Below are 17,871 nucleotides of genomic sequence, written 5' to 3'. Positions count from 1 at the left end.
GATCGACCTGGCGGCTGTGTCAGCTGCGTCAAGGGCGCATTTGATGGAAGCGTTAGTGATAAATTTGCCTTCCTGTATTAGGTCGTTTGCTTTAGTTTTAAAAGGTTCTGGTAGGTGTTGTTGTAAACACTCCAGTTGGTCATAGTGTGCTCTATCGTAACGTGCTAAGAGAGCTTGTGTGTTGGCAATTCTCCAGGTATTTGCTGCCTGGGAGGCCGCTCTTTTACCTGAGGCTTTTAATATCTTTGATTCTTTGTCAGGAGGGGGAGCATCTCCTGTTGTTTGCGAATTAGCTCGTTTTCTAGCGTTCGATACAACTAGTGAGTCTAATGGTAACTGAGACTTAATATAAGATGGGTCTGTAGGGGCTAGTTTATATTTTTTCTCAATTCTGGGATTGAGGACACACGCTCTGGCTGGGTCTTTAAATATGTCTGGAGCGTGCTTTAGTACCTCTTTTAACATAGGAAGTGTACGTACACTTTTCTCAGATGTTGGAAAGGTGTCAAATAAGAAATCCTCTTCTATTGGGTCAGTGTGCATGTCTACACCATGATACTTAGCTGCCCTATCGACTAGCTGGTTAAAAACGATAGTGTCGTCAGTGGGAGACGGCTTTGTAGGGTATGAAGAGGGATCAGGGATGGGTTCAGGCCCGGCTCCAGGAATTTTTATTTGGGTGGGCCAAGGGTGCATTTGGGTGGGCCACTGGGGCTCGATTTGTCGCATATATTTCTGGGCCGGCCTACTTCACGGCCCTCCTTTATCTCTTCTTAGTCTTGCAAGGCCCAGCAAAACACACTCTTTTCCAAATCTCTTTCTAAATGTCATCACTCTCAAAAAGTGTTTTTTCCATGTAATGTTCCTTTGATGGGAAGAGGAGGTTTCTGAGGTGGGAGGATCAGGCAAGTGGCACTTCTCGGGCTCCCCCTGTGCGAGCCTTCAAGGAGAATCCCTCTTCATTACTACGTCCACCTGACCTCAGACTCTGCAACATACTTCCTTACAGTCTTGAATATCCACTACTCCTCTCCAGTGCACCTTATCTCACAGCTGACCTTGGGCCCCAGCCCCATATCAGGCACCATCGGGCTCCACTTTCATTTTGCCCGGTAAAAACATTAGTAAAATCACCTTCAAACTTAAAACATTGAATATAGCAGTAAATATAATTAGCACACATTTTAAAGTATGTTCCACAGTAGCCCTTATGACCCGAATGCTAATAAAATAAACAAAAAACGAAAGGCCATGATTGATGCGAAAGTCTTTTTTGGCACCGCACCATTAACCTCTTTTTCCGTAAATACCTTTACTACTACCTTCCAACAGTGCCCCTCATCCCTCCATTACCGCCCCTATTGACCTCCTCCTCGGATTTTCTCACACCACAAGTGCCCCTCATATCCCCCATAGCCCCTCCCCCTTCATGACCTCCTCCTCGAAGACCAGTACCCCTTATCTCTGTAGCCCCTACCCCTCATGACCTCCTCGTCTGACTCCCTCACTACCACCCCCACCAGTGCCCTTCATCTCTCCCTAGCTCCCCCACCCCATGACCTCTTCCTCAGATTCCCTCACTGTCATCCTCTACCAGTGCCCCTCATCGCTCCATAGCCCCTCCCACTACCTCCTCCTCGGATTCCCTCACTGCCACCCTCCAACAGTGCCCCTCATCTTTACGTAGCCCCACTCTCATATGCATTTCATTTGTTGTATAGCGCTACTCATATCAGTGTAGTGTGTGTCAGTACTTTACATCACACACACATTATACAGAGACAATGAATCATACAAGTATGTAAATCAGCCTACAGGGAATGTTACTTAAGCAAATGAGGATTACAAGGTGTATGAATCACGTCATCCATACTTGTGGGCAGTATATTTTAAAAGGGTTTGGTATGGGGAAACACAAACTTAGGATTTAAAGAGTATTCCATGGGGGTCAGCTTTACTGATAAAAATGTACATCTGCCCAAACATACTCATTTTAGCAACATTAGAATAATGAAAGACTGAGTAAGTTCTAACTATATCACAAAACAAAAAAAGAGAAGTTTTAACTATACCATTCATGTTTGTAGGCAGCTCTTTGGTGACAGTTCATTGGTCACTGTCCTATGTTAGGATTGTACCTTCTGAACTGCAAGTAACACAAGGATGTCTGTGACAAAGGCAGTAACCCACTGAGCTTCCAAATAAAATACAGTTCATCTGCATTTAAAAACTACTAACAAACAAATGATTGCTCTCCAGCAGGATCATTAATCACCAGCGTTATCTGGGCATTTTGTATCGTTTTATTGTTGTCCTGCATTGGCCACAATATTGATAAAAACTGTTTAAATGAAGCACACACGAAGTATGTGTCCTTCTGGGCCTTTGCAGATTTTAAAAAGAAATGTAGTAAAACATTCTCTTACCTACTCCATTAGTCAAACTTTGTGTCACAGCCTGATGTGATAAGCCACTGCAGGGGTTAGGAAAGGTGACTAGGAATAAACAAACTTCTTTTCTCCTGCACTGCATAGAAAAATAAATATCAACGCAGCAGGGCCGTAGGCAAAGGTTACCGTTGGCAAAGAAAGGATTTGTCACCTTTCACCATACAGAGATGAAGGGGTAAAAAAATAAACAAAGCCTCATTAACATGTTAATGGTCTTTAAAGACCTGTTAAGTACTCGGGTGGGGGGCTATGATAATCTCTAATACTGTCTCTGTGTGCGAGCCCGGGAATCTGTCTCGGCCGGGCTGACACACACGACCTGTGCGTTGCACGCCTGCCTTCAAGCCCTCACTGCCAGGGCCAAGGCTCCTCTTTGGGTGGGCCAGGCTCATGTTTGGGTGGGCCTGGCCCACCCGGCCCACCCTCTAGAACCGGGCCTGGATGGGTTGTGGGTCATATGTATTATAAGGATCATTATGGTCACTCCATGTGTTATCTTGGATACCCTGATCTTCAGGTTCTACAAAAGCATTCTGAGGATCCTCCCCATGTTGTCTGTCTCATCATAACCTGAAGGTGTAGGAGAGTAAGGCACATAGGGCATGTCAGGAAAGAAAGGAGGAGGAGTAAAAGGCCTTAAAGGAGATGTTCCAAAGTATTTTTTCTTTGGAGGAACAGGAGAAGAAGTGTCAGTGTCCCATGATCTTTTCTTCCTTTTGTAAACTGTTACGTGTCCTGTTTCAGTGTCTTTATACAGTTTAGTTTGTTCTTCGCTCACTGGAGCAGGATGGAAAAGTTCTTCCTTAACTGTCCGTGGCTTTGGCGCCAATGTATTTGCCTTAGTCTCTTGTTTGTAGTGAGTCTTAGGCTCGAGGGCCTTAGGCTGTGGAGCTTTTTTCCGCTCGACTGGATTTGTCGGGTCGACTGCTGTTTTCGGGTCGGGGACCTTTTTTGGTTTGACAACTCTTTTTGGTTGGACGTCCTTTGTTGGCTGTACTGCCTTTTTTGGCTTGGCGACCTTCTTTGGTTCGAAGACCTTTTTCAGATCTACCGTTTTTTTCGGTTCAATAGCCTTTTTTGGTTAGACGTGTTTTTTGGGCTCGACGACCTCTTTTGGCTCGAGGATCTTTGTAGACTCAACGGCCTTCTTCGTGTCGACAGGCTTATTTAGCTGATTTGCCTTCTTTAGATCAACGCCTTTTTTCGGCTCGACTGCCTTTTTTGGGTCGACAGGTTTTTTCGGATCGACAACCCTCTTTGGTTCTACGCCCTTTTTTGGATCAATGTCCTTCTTTGGTTCGACAACCCTTTTTTGTTCAACGGCCCTTTTAGGAAGAGTGTTGCTCGTTCCTGGGGTATGAGAAGGCTTGGGTATGGTATTCGGAGCCGAGCCGGAAGGCGGGGCTTCTGAAGGAGTCTGTCGGTCTCGGCTAAGGCCTTTAGGCGATGCTGAGACCGGAGCCTTGTCTTGAGGTGGAAGCGGGGTAGGGGCTTTGGTACTCACTGTTTGCCCTGGTGTGATCTGGTCATCGGAGTCCGACTGGTCTTCTACGGTGACTGTTTCTAGGTCGGAGTCCTCCACTTCTGGGAGTTCATGTTCGTCGGCGAAAATGTTCTCCGGTTCTGGTGCCCGCCGCTGCATCTCTTGTCTAGCGGCCTTCGGTCCGGATAGTTTTCTTCGACCGGAACTGAGCACAAGCTGGACAGTTTTCCTCGTTGTGCTCCGGAGATAGGCACTTGTTGCATACTGTATGTTTATCAGTATGTGGGATTTTGGAGTGACATTGTGGGCATCTTTGAACGGGGTCCTTTCCATTGGCAGGAGGCCCACGTGGCGTCGAAAAGGCCCAATGGCCCGCGTCGATGACCAGATCGAGATAGAAAGTATTATCGATTGAATGGGTACCGAACGAGAACAATACAGTCGAGGTAGAAGGCCTTTTGGCCTTAGAAAGTTGAAAACTTTCCGTTCCGAAGTTGGAGAAGAGGAATAGTATCCGAACCCAATGGCGGAAAAAAACAATCTGAGGATGGAGAAGATGCCCATGCGCACTGTAGTCCAGGAGAGGAGTCACCTATCTTGTGATACTTCAAAGACTCTTCCAAGACAACAAAGTGCAAACATCCGGACCCAACACTAGGCGGCGATCTATGCTAAGATATGAATTCAGCAGCCCACATGCCTCGAACAGTACGTTTTCCTCCATGTTTCCAGAATGATTGAAGCTGTGGTGTCTATTGGCATGGAGGGGGCACATAATTCCAGAAAAATTCACCTAATCAGTTTGAATAGAATGTTGCGCACAAATAAATGTAGTGCTTTTGAATGGATGCTTGGCCTTCCTGGCTTGTCAATAAATTCTCAGCTAAATTGCCCTTGCTCAGTGTAATCATGGGCAAAGGACTGCCTGAGATTAACAGTCTGTCAAGCCTTTACTCGCTTCACAAGGATGGTGGCCATCTTTGGACAACGAATGATTGAAGTTAACCAAAATGTGAATAGTTTGGCGCAAGCTAATTGAAGATGGTAGCTTTTTTAGTTCTTTACAAGTAATACAAAATAAAAAAATGCGCTTTTTCATTCATTTTCAACATTCAGTTGGTAAATGAATGATTCAGTGATTCATTGTCGTACCTCGCATCCCCCAACTCAGTGAAGTCACCGCTGTAGGATAAAGCCGCTTCCCATGCGTTGCCACAGGACAAGCAAAGATGTTTGCCACACTTGACTGCACCAGAAGAGACTTGCTCTTAGTCCACCTTCAGTGCATCTACCACCTTGGAAGTCTGAGCAGCACAATACAAGATGTATTTGAATCACTTGAGACTGAACAATAAATTGCATAGAACTACTCAGGCCTACTGAAAAGATGTAGGATCAGAGGCTGAAACCAGTAGGGTTGGCAGGTGTGCACATGTATACTGAATCACAGTTTCCTATTAGTGATTACTGTGTTGCCTAGAACCACATGACAATTACTGAAGCCTTTAGAAACTCAATCTCAAGACAAGAAAATAAACTGTGTACAATTCTCCAAGAATACTTTGATCTTTATAGAGGATTTAAGTAACTATGACAAATCTGATTAGTTAGGTGTCTATGTTCAACTATCACAATATTTCTGGGGAAACAGTCCTAATCCGGTCTTGAGTAAACAGACACCCCCAGCTTTCTTTTCTTTGAGGAATACATTTTGGGCCAGATGTACGATGTATTTCACCGGTGGCAACCGGCCCATCGGGCCATTTGTGAACCAGAAAAATGCATTTTTCTATGTACAAACCCTATTTTGCAAGTTGGCAACCTCTTACCAACCAGAAAAATAGGGTTTGCAAGTCATTATTAGGAAAGGGCATGCAAAGGGCACCCCTTCCTAATAGTGAGTTGCAGGGGAACGTACATTTGTTTTGCGACTAGAATGCCGTCACAAAACACTCGTAGTTTACCACCTAGTTCAAGTAGGATAAGCCAGTCGTAAACAGGAAGGGGTCCCCGGGGGATCCCTTCCCCTTTGTGAATGGTAGCAAATACATTTTTAAGAGCAGGCAGTGGTCCCATGGACCACTGCCTACCCTTAAAAAATGAAACAGAAACACTTCATTTTTCTTTTTGAAATGCATCCCATTTTACTTTGAGGAAAACTGGCTGCATTTTATTTTAAAAAGTTGCTTATTAAAAAGCAAACGCAGACATGGTGGTCCGCTGTCCCAAGCAGGGAACCATTCATGTGTTATTGCTCATTCCCAATGGGTCGCAAATTGCGACCTGCCTCATGAATATGGACGAGGCAAGTCCCTTGCGACCCATTTGGGCATCGCTATTGTGTCTGATGCACATGAGTATATTTCACTTTGCGAATCTGTAACTGTGAGTCGCAAAAAATCTCAACTAGCGAAATGTTTGAACATCACAATGTCAGGAGGTATCCAGGTCTGTGGCCTTCTTTCCCTGCACTATACAAGAGCTAGGAGGCCCTCTGACCTCCATCCATCGAACTTCATAAAATAAAGGACGTCTTTTGTAACAGGCTTTTATTCCTCAATGAAATCCTTTGATTAAGGATTAAAGGATTCTTCTGTACAGTCTAGTAATGCATTGTTTCTATTGTATTTTGCTCTATTCATTTCTTGTGATTTGGGGGGGGGGGGAGTTTGATGTGAAGAGATGGAAGGAAGTACAAGCAGGAGTAGAAACAGGTGAGGTGGGACATATGCAGATGGAGGATTTCAGAAGGATGAGGAGAGAAAAACGGCTTAAGTGTTTTACAAAGAGTGACTGGAAAGGAAAGTGCCATGAAGGGAAAAATGGGATAAATTGAGCCTCCGAACACCACTACCGCTTCCACAGTCCAAAGTAATGTTTAATTTACTGTCTCATATTTAAGCTGTTTCAGTTGAAACATTGTTTGATATGTCTGGATACAATAACTGTAAGCTCACAGAGAGCCACCAAAATACTAGTTGGATGCACACTATGGGAAGCACAGGATTTTAGTTGACATGTTTAAGCCACGCCCTTATTCACAGAGGCCACGCCTGTTATAATTGTTTCCCAGTTATTCTTCTTATACCACACCTCTCTTACAGCCAACCCCCCTCCTCAATTGTTTCCTCCTACTTGAAGCCCTGTATATTGGGACTCTAAGTAGTCTGAACACAGTACACTAATGCAAGAAGTCTACTTACCTGGAGGTTGGTACATCACTGGACTTGGGTCCTGCGCCATTTTATCTGGTGCTACCGTCATTTCATTGTAGCCACCTGGACTTGCTTCCTTCCAAGAGGTAGACGGCACAGGGGCAGGGCCCTCCCCTGGCCCTTGACTGCCCTGCCATCCAGTGGCGCACGGCTCAGAGGGGCGGTAAGGTGTTCCTGGCTGGCACTTGTTTACGCCTGCTGCCTTGTCAATAGAGTGGTCTAGTGCCTGACTGTGCCCATCCCCCTGGGTCCTTGCAGCAATTTGCAGACTCCCGTGGTTGTGCGATGGTTCGGTGCGGTCCAGACAACCTGTGATCAGATACACATGTCAAAGAGAAGTTGCATTAAAGAAAGTGGAAAAGATAAAACTATAATACTGAAAAAAGAACCATATGTGAAGGCCATCACTGCCTGGTCATTCAAGAAATCTAGGTCAGGCTACAGAACAACCCTCCTTCCGCGAACTTCGATCTGCCCCAGAATTGCACACCCGTTGCAGAATTGCACACCCGTTGCAGAATGGCACACCTGTTGCTAAAGTTCCCATCTGCTTCAGCAATCCATATAGGCTGCACACACTTACATCAGTGTCAGATTCCTACATCTATCTTAGAATTTCACAACTGCCTTAATTAACACTTCTTATCTGCTGTAGAAACAAATGCATTTCAACTCTGCCAATTTAGCAACTGACAATTTCTGAGAATTTTAAGGTGAAAACTCAACGTGGTGTAATCCTGTAAGTGTCTCTATCAATTGATTTGACCACATTCTGTCATGGTTTATCACGATATTTAATATGTTGTAAAGCGATTTACCCGTAAACTTCTTGGTGCTAAACGTTATCCATAAACCGTTGCTGGAATATTGCGTTTATGAAGTCGCCACTGATAAATGCTGTCACAGCCTTGTTTTAAGTGCACACTGGAAATTCAGGAGGCTTACCTCTTTCCAGACTTTGAATGCGACCTTTTACGCCACCATTACCCAGGATGTACGTCGAGTTTTGGAATGCGCTTACCCTTTAGGTTTAGGGATGGTTTTTTTCGTTCGGTAACTGAATTTGACAAGTGCGACATCTACTGGCGAACAGTAATCTGTGCACTCTTTTGGCTGTACAGTAGTCAATTTTTTTTCCCATACAATTTGTTTACTTCTTCGATTTTCACTCAGTTACATGAAAAGCAAGATGTTCTTATAACATAATTGTTGTAAATCTTGTACTAAGGGGTAAATCTAACTAATTTTGGGGTATATTATCAAGGACCGGTGTTAAAATTATCGCCGTTTTATCTGCAGGAAACTGCCGATAAAACGGCGATAATGGGTTTGATAATACGCCCTTGTTAATTCCCATAGAAGCCCATGTTAACATCAGAACATGGGCTTCTATTGGAATTAAAAAACGCACATCGCACATTTCCCTATCGCCGGATTTTATCTCAGTGTTAGCGCGTCATTATCAACGTGCAACACGTAGGCGATATTAAATCCGGCGATAGCTGGCGATAGGGAACATTAGCTCGTGAAAACAAGCGTTGTTGTCACGCGCTAATGTGTGCCTTGATAATATGGAGGGGGTGTATTCAGCTTTATGATTCACACCCCCATGTTATCAATGCCTAACACCTGATCAGAGCAGGCGTTGGGAGACCTGCGATAAACGAGTTTATCGCAGGTGTCCTTCTCCCAACGCCTGCCTTGGTAATAGGATGTTACCACATTTTACATGTGGCTGGACGTGGGAACGCCCACTTTGCATGTCATTAGTGATGTTTCTCGCTGACATGCAAAGTGGGCTTGAGGCAGGCGTTAGCATGCCCTTGTTAATAGGGCGCTAGAAGTATTGCCGCTTTCTCGGCACAATTCGCCGAAATAGCGGCGATACTTTACCTTGGTAATATGGCCCTAGGTATTTTAATTTTTAGGTTATGTTTACATTACTTAATCTTCATTACCAGATTCTTCTTTTCCTCGTCCCAGTACTTACTGATGAGGAAAATCCACGCCGCTTCCAGACTGGCAAAAACACTCTTTTTTATGGCACGTGGCCCTAAAAAAAGAATTGGTGCACAAAACACTTCTAAGGTGGGCTCCCCGCTCCCCATGCTGGCTGGGCCAGAGTGTTCTAGTTCTCTTTCATTTTTGTGCGGATTAAGCTCGTGCTGCAGACAGTATAGGCAGGGCTTGGTGTGATGGGGGTTGCAGCGGGAAGGACTACAGGCATTTAAGGGATAAATAATAAATGACGCCACACTATCTGTGTCTGATCGGGAGATGAACCTCGTGCGTTTCCTCCCCTTTTATTCACCCCCGTGGGCCACGTGCCATATCAAACATTCGGTTCCGGCACCGGACAACAGGACTGCTGCCCTGTTCATCCCTTCCCAAGTTGGCCTTTGGCAACAGTCCAAATTAATTAGCACGCAACGTTATGAAGCCCTCGGCTAGGCCTTAGACTGTAGCGGTGGGGTTGGCTGTGGATGGGTGGCTCGCTCCTCGGAGTCATGACTGGTGGGGAGTCTGGTCATAGTCCTTGAGCCCCTTTGGGGTCCAGGTCCTCCGAGCGCTCTCTGGCCTCGTGGTGGCTGTTCCTGTCAGGCTCCTGTGGGTCTCTATAATCTTGCCCAGAAGGAGGTGGTGTAATTTCCTTAAACCATGAGATGTTGCGCAAGATTTCTTTGGTCCCTTTTCAGGCCGTCACCATGGTACCTCTGTTGGCCATGACAGTCCAAGCCCTTGGCTCGTGGGAGGTCCTGAATTTGCCACCGGGTTGCCGGTCCTTGAGGAGTACTGCCTCTTCTGGCCGGATTGACCTCGGGGATGTATGGTGGTGCGTGCTGGCTTGGTCATTCTGCCGCTTCTTTCGTGCTTGGTTGCATTGGACGTCATGAGGCGGAGGTGTCCAGCCCAGACAGACGTTGATCAGGTCCCTTCGTGGGCCATTGAACATCAGCGCCCAGGGAGTTTGATGCGTCATGCAGTGGGGTGTACTCCAGTATTCCCAGAGGAATAGGATCAGGCGTTGATCTGGGTTGGCCTGTTTAACTAGGGCTATGCGCAGCATTTTATTCGGCGTTCACATGAACTTCTTCACATCGCCATTGGCCTGTAGCCATTGTGGGGTGATTTGGTGGTGGTGAATTCCTCTTTGGCTGAGGAACTCACCAAATTTAGTCCCATGAAACGGGGGGCTGGCTGTCACTCCTGATCTCGGCAGGGAGCCAGAAGATTGCAAATATTTTCTTGAGGACGATCGCCACCTGGGTGAAGGCTTTAGAGGGGATTACCTCCACTATTGTGTAGCTGGAAAATGCATCCACCAAGACGAGCGTGAAATTCCCTCTGGGGAAGCTTCCAAAGTCCATACTTAGCTTGGACCATGGATTGGTGCAGGGCTCTTCCGTCACCACTGGGGTCGGGCATTCTGGTAGGCTTGTCAGCTGGCTAAGGAAACCACACCTTTTCCCTCATTCTGGATTTAATCTTGGTGGTTCACTGGTGTCCGCCAAGTGCCAGTTTGGTTACCTGCTGCCTTAGTGTCTGTGGGATCACGAGGCGAGATCCCCACAACAGGACCCCATCCTGAGTAGCGCTTAGCTCGTTTCACACTCTCCACATTTCTGGTTAGTTCGTCCTTGTCCTCCGAGGCCCAGTCATTTGCCAGATGGCGGAACTCCCTCCACGATCCACTTTGGACAGCCTGGATGATCCATGCATAGACAGGTTTGAGTTTGGCTGCCTTTTTCATGTCAATGAGGGTCATCGCCTGGGGACATGCTGCCCGTTAGATCATTTGGTTGTACTCCTCGGAGCCCTCCGGAAGTCCAGTGTCCTCACTGTTGGGATAGGAAGTTTTCTGGGTTCTTGGCCACTGAATGGTAGACCACCTCCATGCGGTGGTGTTGCAGCTGGATAGCCCACCTTCTGGCCCGCGGTGACGGGTGTGGGTCTGACCCTCTGAAAAGCGGAACCAGTGGCTGCTGATCGGTCACGACCGTGAAAGGTTGACCACTCAGGTATAAGTGGTAATGGTTGCATGCCCACTTGATGGCAAGGGCCTCGCGTCCGATCTGGGCAAACCTGGCTTCGGTTGGAGTCAGTGAATTACTCACGAATGCCTGGGCTCCTGGTCTTGTTTTAACACTGCCCCATGTCCCACAGGGCTAGAGTCCACCAGTAGCTCAGTGCACCTTGCAGGGTCAAAATTCGCCAGTGTGGCCTCACTGAGGAGGGCATCTTTGATACTCTGGAACGCCCTTTCCTCCCGCTGGCCCCAGGTCCACTTGGCCTCCACTTTGGTGAGCGCCCGCAATAGTTCATCCAGGGTTGCGAGATCTGGACTGAACTGCCCACAATAGGTGGCCATGCAGAGGAAGCTCCTTACTTTGGTTGGTGTACTGGGGCCGACGCACTTCGGATGGCTTTTGATTTGTGGGAGTCCACTTGGATGCCCTCTTGGTTGAAGATGTATCAGAAGAATTCTAGTGAGGGCTGAAAGAATGAGCACTTGTCTCAGTGCAGCGTCACTCCGTGCTCACTGAGGCGCCTTAGGGTGTCTTTTAGTTGCTTGTGGTGTTCCGCTGCGGTTGCAGAGTGGATCCGTATGTCATCACTGATGTCCAGGACACAGGGTAGGCCCAAGAGCATCTCTTTAATTGTGTTCTGAAAGACTTCGGCTGCTGATATTCCAAAGTTTAGGCACTTGTATCACCGCAGCCCCAGGTGTGTACTGAATGTCGTGATATAGCAGCTCTCCTCCGGCAGGGGTAGCTGGTGGTACCCGGCGTTGAGATCTAATTTGGAGAACAATCTGGATCCGTTGACGACTGCGATTATGTCGTCCATGGTTGATGTGATGTGTCGCTCGCACTTGATGACGAGGTTGGGAAGTCTCATGTCAATGCACAGCCGTATGGTCCCCGGCTGTTTGGGCTTTTCAGCGATTACCATCGGCGATACCCACGGTGTTGGGCCTGAGACTTTTTCGATCACGCCTTGCTTTTCTAGCTTTTCACGCTCCTCCTCAACCAGGGGTCGGAGGTGGAATTGGACCCGTCGGTGTCTTAGCACCACTGGGGCCACAGTTTTGTCGATGTGCAGCTTGATCGATGAGCACTTGAGGCGGCCTAGCCCCTGGAATAGTTCGGGAAACTGGTCCAAGATGTCATCGACCTGGTGCGTCCGGACGTTCCTGGCGAAGGACACCAGCCCTAGATCCTCGGTGGTGTGGCTGCCGATCAGGGTGTCTGCTTCACAGTCTATGATGTGGATCATCATCATTACCTCTTGCTCTTCTGACTTGACTGGTATAGACATACTCCCACTTAGGGGCAGCGGGGATTGGCTTCCTAATGTGAAGATTTTGGTCTTGGATGGTGTAATAAGCGGTCTGGGCTAGAGACGGTGGTACTGGTGGATGCCCATTACATTGACCGAGGCTCCGGTGTGGATGATGGCCTTGACTTCAGACCCGACTATCTTGACGATGCATGTGTGTTGAGGTCTACTGCGGCATTTGAGTTCTCGCGCGAAGGAGATGAGGAAGGTTTCTTCTTCGTCTTCATTGAGGGATGAGTCTTCCAGCCTTTAGTGCTCTCGGCTGGCTCCTTTCGGTTCTTGGAGTACCGATATGTTCGTGATGAACAGCTTCAAAAACAACAGTTGATGGACAGAATGCAGAACAATAGCATACATTCACCCCAGTACATAGATCTGGGCCTTAATCCATCATTTTTTTGCACTCCACACACCCCAGTTCGGACATGGCCATATGCAAATCAGCCTTGACCCTGTGCCTAATGGTAACAGTCCAGCCCGAACTGCCAATCCATGTCTTTCCTGGACGTGAATCAATATCCTAGGACCGGTTTCTGGCTATCAGCCGTCTTCAGCCAGGATAGCTTGACTCCAGTGGTGTGGAGATCATGGGACTCACGTCTGAGCATACCCTTCCCACTCGGGTTAACAAATGCAAAAACAACAGTTGATGGACAGAATGCAAAACAATGTCATATATTCACACCAGTACAGAGATCTGGGCCGAAATCCATCGTTTTTTTGCACTCCACACCACCCCAGTTCAGACATGGCCATATGCAAACCAGCCTTGACCCTGTGCCTCATGGGAACAGTCCAGCCCAAACTGCCAAGCCATGTCTTTCCTGGACCGGAATCAAGCATCCTAGGACCGGTTTCTGGCTATCAGCCGTCTTCAGCCAGGATAGCTTGACTCCAGTGGTGTGGAGAGCATGGGACTCACGTCTGAGCATACCCATCCCACTCGGGGTAACAAATGCAAAAACAACAGTTGATGGACAGAATGCAGAACAATGTCAGAAATTCTCCCCAGTACAGAGATCTGGGCCTAAATCCATCGTTTTTTTGCACTCCACACCACCCCAGTTCGGACATGGCCATATGCAAATCAGCCTTGACCCTGTGCCCCATGGGAACAGTCCAGCCCGAACTGCCAATCCATGTTTTACCTGGACGTGATGAACAGCTGGCGCACCGCTCTGGATAGCGGCTTCTGTCCTTTGTTGTCCTTTCCTCTGTTCTTTTTCCAGCAGACTGCTGTGAAGTCTGTGCAGTGGTTTGGAATCCTGCAGTTTACACAGGTATGGCCTTGCGCGTGGCACTCACTAGCCGGGTGCTTGTCGACCCCACAGTAGCCGCACTTCGCCATGGTTGTTGGAGGCCTTGGTTTCCTGTAGGCTTTATTCTGCGTGCTTGTGCGGAGGGCATCAACTCTCTCGGACTTGATGCTTGCCAGCCTCTCTTGGGCCCTTCTGAGAGCTTGGTCCATCTCGCTGGCCTGTGCTGTGGACAGGTCGTGAGTTTGCGCTAGAATTAGAAGGTTTTCTAGATTTATCTCCGGCTTGGGATGAGCCCTCTGAGTACTTTATCCCGGCATCCTTGGATGATCTGTACTCGGATCTCCTTCGACTGATCGTCTGCCATACAGGTGCTGGCTAGCAGACGCAGACGGGCATGGAATGCATCAATGGACTCGCCTTCCCGTTGGCGTATCTGGGGCAGCTTGAACATCTCGAAGTCCAGGTTGAGCTACGGGTCGAAGTGAGCATTAAGTGCTTGCACGGCAGTGGCATAGTCTGTGGCAATGCCCATGTTGGGCAGATGCTTAAATGGCTTGAATATTTCACCCCCAGAGTAGTGAAGTAGTAATGACCTCCTGACAGCTCCGTCCGTCTCTCTTGTTGCGACATAGTAGTTGTTTAGCCTCTCAATCCAGTTCTTCCATCATTGAGATGCTGTCGCTGGGTCTTAAAACTCACTGAATGGCGGCAGTACTCCTGTGGTAGCTTGCTGTACTGGGACCCCCTGTTGAGGCAGGGCTTGGTCCTCTTTGGCCATGTGGTATCGTCTGTGGCATCGTCTGTGGCTGCTTCTCTACTGTGTTATGTTCTGATTTATCTTCTTTTTGCACTACCGGCGCTGTCGGTGATGGCTGGCCCTGTCTTTTACTCCTCTTTTGTCCACTGACTTTCCCTTTTCAAGTGTCTCTGTGCTACAGCTTTGTTTCCTATGCCTGTCTGTACTTTTACTCCTCTTATGTTCTTATTACTTGGTATTTTCCTTCTCCTTTGTCTTGAATTTCTCTCATTCTCAGTTTTTCTTTCTTCTCTCTCCCTCTCTCTCTTGTGTACATCCTGGTGTTATGTTGATTTTCTGGCCTTCCCTTTTCTTTATTGTTTTTTTTTCTCTCTTTGGTCTGGCTTCTTTCCAGCAGTATGTAAGGGCCAGGCAGCACTAGCAGGTCTGTATCCTGGGTGTAACCGGTGGGTGCAGCACAGCTTTGCATGCTCTGGTGACAAGCACCCTCCTCCTTTTCACTCTCTGCAGGCTGAGCTGGCCAGGGAACTTTCCTGATGCACACTGGCGGCCCAGCAGGGCCTGCGCAGCGTCTCACCCAGTGGGGTCAGCTTCACACACTGCACTGTGCTGCAGACTACGGCCTGCTGGCTCTTCGGGGGTGCAGCCTCGGACCAGGACGCCGCCCTCCCAGTGTGCGCGTCTCGGGCTGGGCGATGCAACTTTCGCAGTGTTGCTGCACCGGCAGAGCCTGTCAGGAGATGGTCTAGAGTGCCACCAGAGCAGGTCGGCGGGGCACAGGTCACGACCCCCTCGTCGCCAGTGAGATGGGGGTTGCAGCGGTAAGGCACACAGACATTAATGGGATAAATCAATGATGCCACACTATCTGTGTCTGATCGGGAGGTGAACCTCGTGCGGTTCCTCCCCTTTTATTCACCTCCGTGGGCCACGCCTGTCCTACGGATGACGTGCCATATTCAACATCCTGTTCCGGCACTGGACAACAGGACTGCTGACCTATTACACTTGAGACTGTTTGTTTTAATTGATGATATTTCAGCCCACTGTGAAGCTATCTTCAGCTCTGCTATGCAAACAAATGATGGACGTGGGTCCTGGTCTCACTGTGACACTGGATTAAATCTAGCCTGGCTGATGAGCGGTGATGCCCCAAAACCGGTCCCAGGATGCTTGTTTACGGTCCACAGAGGACCTGGCCTGGCAGCTCAGACTGGAGTATTCCCATGTGGACAGGGTCAAGACTGATTTGCATATTGCTGGGTCCAAACTAGGATGGCATGGTGAGCAAAAGAACAATGGATTAAACCCAGATCTAGGACTTGGGGGGATAATGTTTGATTTGTTCAGTATTTACTCCATCATCTGTTCTTTCTGCTTTGGTCGACTTAAGTGGGAAGGGTATGCCTAAACAAGGGCCCCATGCTCACTGTGCCACTGGATTTAAGCTAGCCTAATTAATGAGGGGTGATACCTCAAAACCGGTCCTAGGATGCTTGTTTCCGGTCATGGGACAAACTTATTTCCTCTACAGAGATTGCCAAGAGAAAAGGCCTTGGGGTTTATGGCCTCCTCCCCACTGACTCTATGCAGTTGTCATAATTTCCCAGGGCCCAATCGATTGCATATGGAGCCCTTTTGTTCTCCCATCTGCATATATAAGCTGGAAAAGTGTGAGACACCTTTGCTTGCTGCAGTGTTGTTTTCTATGGAACAGAAGCCGTCCCTACTACCAGAGGACACCATGTTCCAGAAATAGCTGTGGTCATTCGATCTGGCAGCCCAAACTCCCCACTCCCAGTCTTTTTCGGCCACACAGATAACGCTTTCTGTAAGACCGTCGATTTTGCTTTTTGATCCCATGGACCAGTTCAGACTTCCCCATGGGAACAGTCCAGCCCGAACTGCCAGGCCAGGTTCTCTTTGGACCGGAAACAAACACCCCTTATCAGCCAGGCAGCAGTGAGTGAGGCAGGATGTACTCAGCCTTCCTGTCTTAAGCTAGTTGACAAGTCCGTTATTTTATATTTAATATGTGGACAGTGGTGCATGGGTCCCACTTGCCTTTTTTAGTTGCTCTGGTCACTTAAGCATTTCAACAGACTACTTACCTCAGCAATTTCTCATCCAAGCACGCCCCACATCATAGAGTGCTACCTGTCAATTAATGCACTTCAGCACTGCATTATGGGCATGAAGTGATAAATAAATGCAATTACAATGCAATAAAAAGTATGTATAATCAGGAGGGCATGGAGGGCCATGTTCCTAGTCATACATAAACAACATAAAAGGGAATTTATCCAGTAGGGGGCAAGTCTCCCTATTGATATTACAATCCATTAGAAGTAATATCTATGACAGGTTGACTTGCAGGAGACTGGTAAGGCCAAACCCCAAATAAAATAGTGGTTTATTCTTTTAAATCCTTTTATGAGAGGACTCTTTCAAAGCTCACCTTGTGTTTTCAGGCATTTACATGATGGCAAGAATTCAATACATTTGCTTGTTCTTTAGCTAATCCACCTTTTCCAATTCCAAGATGCCACTTAAAGACATAAATCACGGTAACAGTGCAACCTTTAGGGGAAAGCAACTTGTATATTGAATAATTTCTCTTTCAGGCCTGATTGAATAATTTAACAACTTCATTTGTGTTCCATTTTCAATGACCTGTAGTTTAAGCTTCGAGAAACTTCACTGTCTACCAGGTTGGGATCAAACAACCCTGATGGCTAAGGTATTGTCAAAGGGAGCTCTGTAACATCAGCTTTGCATTCAAACCAGCCACTAAATAAAAGCAGGACTAGTCAACAAAAAGTACTTCACTGACTACCATTAATGACCTCAGCTGGAAAATTGTGTTTGTACCACTCCACCATCTCCCATTCTTGCTGACATAACCCTTTTCCCGATCTTTTCGATAATCTAACATGATTATTACTACATTACTGTGTAAATCATGCCACTGCCTTTGAGTAGTGAAAATTCTACGTTTATGGTTGAACCACTGCCTAATATGTTTTTTTAGGTAGCACTGCCTAATGTTACATGTGAACCAAAGTAGTAATAATATCAATCTGCAATTCCTTTTGCTTTAGATCCACTTATTGAAATATCTAAAAAAACATTTGTGTTCAGTGTTATTGCTTCTTAGTTATATGTTTAGTGTCACACTCTCTCTAAAGCAGCCTCAACCAAGCCAGTCAGATTATACCACAAAACAGGTAAGTAGAAAAGTGTGTGCAAACTTATTCACATAATATTATAACATTGGAATGTCGGGAGCTCCATTGAAGACAATGAAGTGCTCCGGGCTTCTAATGGACGGTAAAAGCCCAGAGTTCCAACATTCCTATGTTTGTCG

At 47.2% G+C, this 17,871-nt stretch overlaps 1 protein-coding gene across 2 annotated transcripts in view; it reads right to left on the bottom strand.

Annotated features, from left to right (window-relative positions):
* The window catches only part of SEC16B (SEC16 homolog B, endoplasmic reticulum export factor), a 407,021-nt gene that overhangs the window by 166,595 nt on the left and 222,555 nt on the right, over window positions 1-17,871 (bottom strand). For both annotated transcript variants that reach the window (XM_086956511.1, XM_086956518.1), the window contains exon 19: window positions 7,137-7,457. In XM_086956511.1, the coding sequence (XP_086812637.1) occupies window positions 7,137-7,457 (321 nt within the window). The remainder of the gene's footprint in view (window positions 1-7,136; window positions 7,458-17,871) is intronic.

Source organism: Lissotriton vulgaris, chromosome 1_1, assembly GCF_964263255.1.
Source record: "Lissotriton vulgaris chromosome 1_1, aLisVul1.2, whole genome shotgun sequence".
Lineage (NCBI taxonomy): Eukaryota > Metazoa > Chordata > Amphibia > Caudata > Salamandridae > Lissotriton > Lissotriton vulgaris.
The sequence above is the reverse complement of the archived record's forward strand: the minus strand, read 5'-3'. Positions and strand labels throughout refer to the sequence as shown.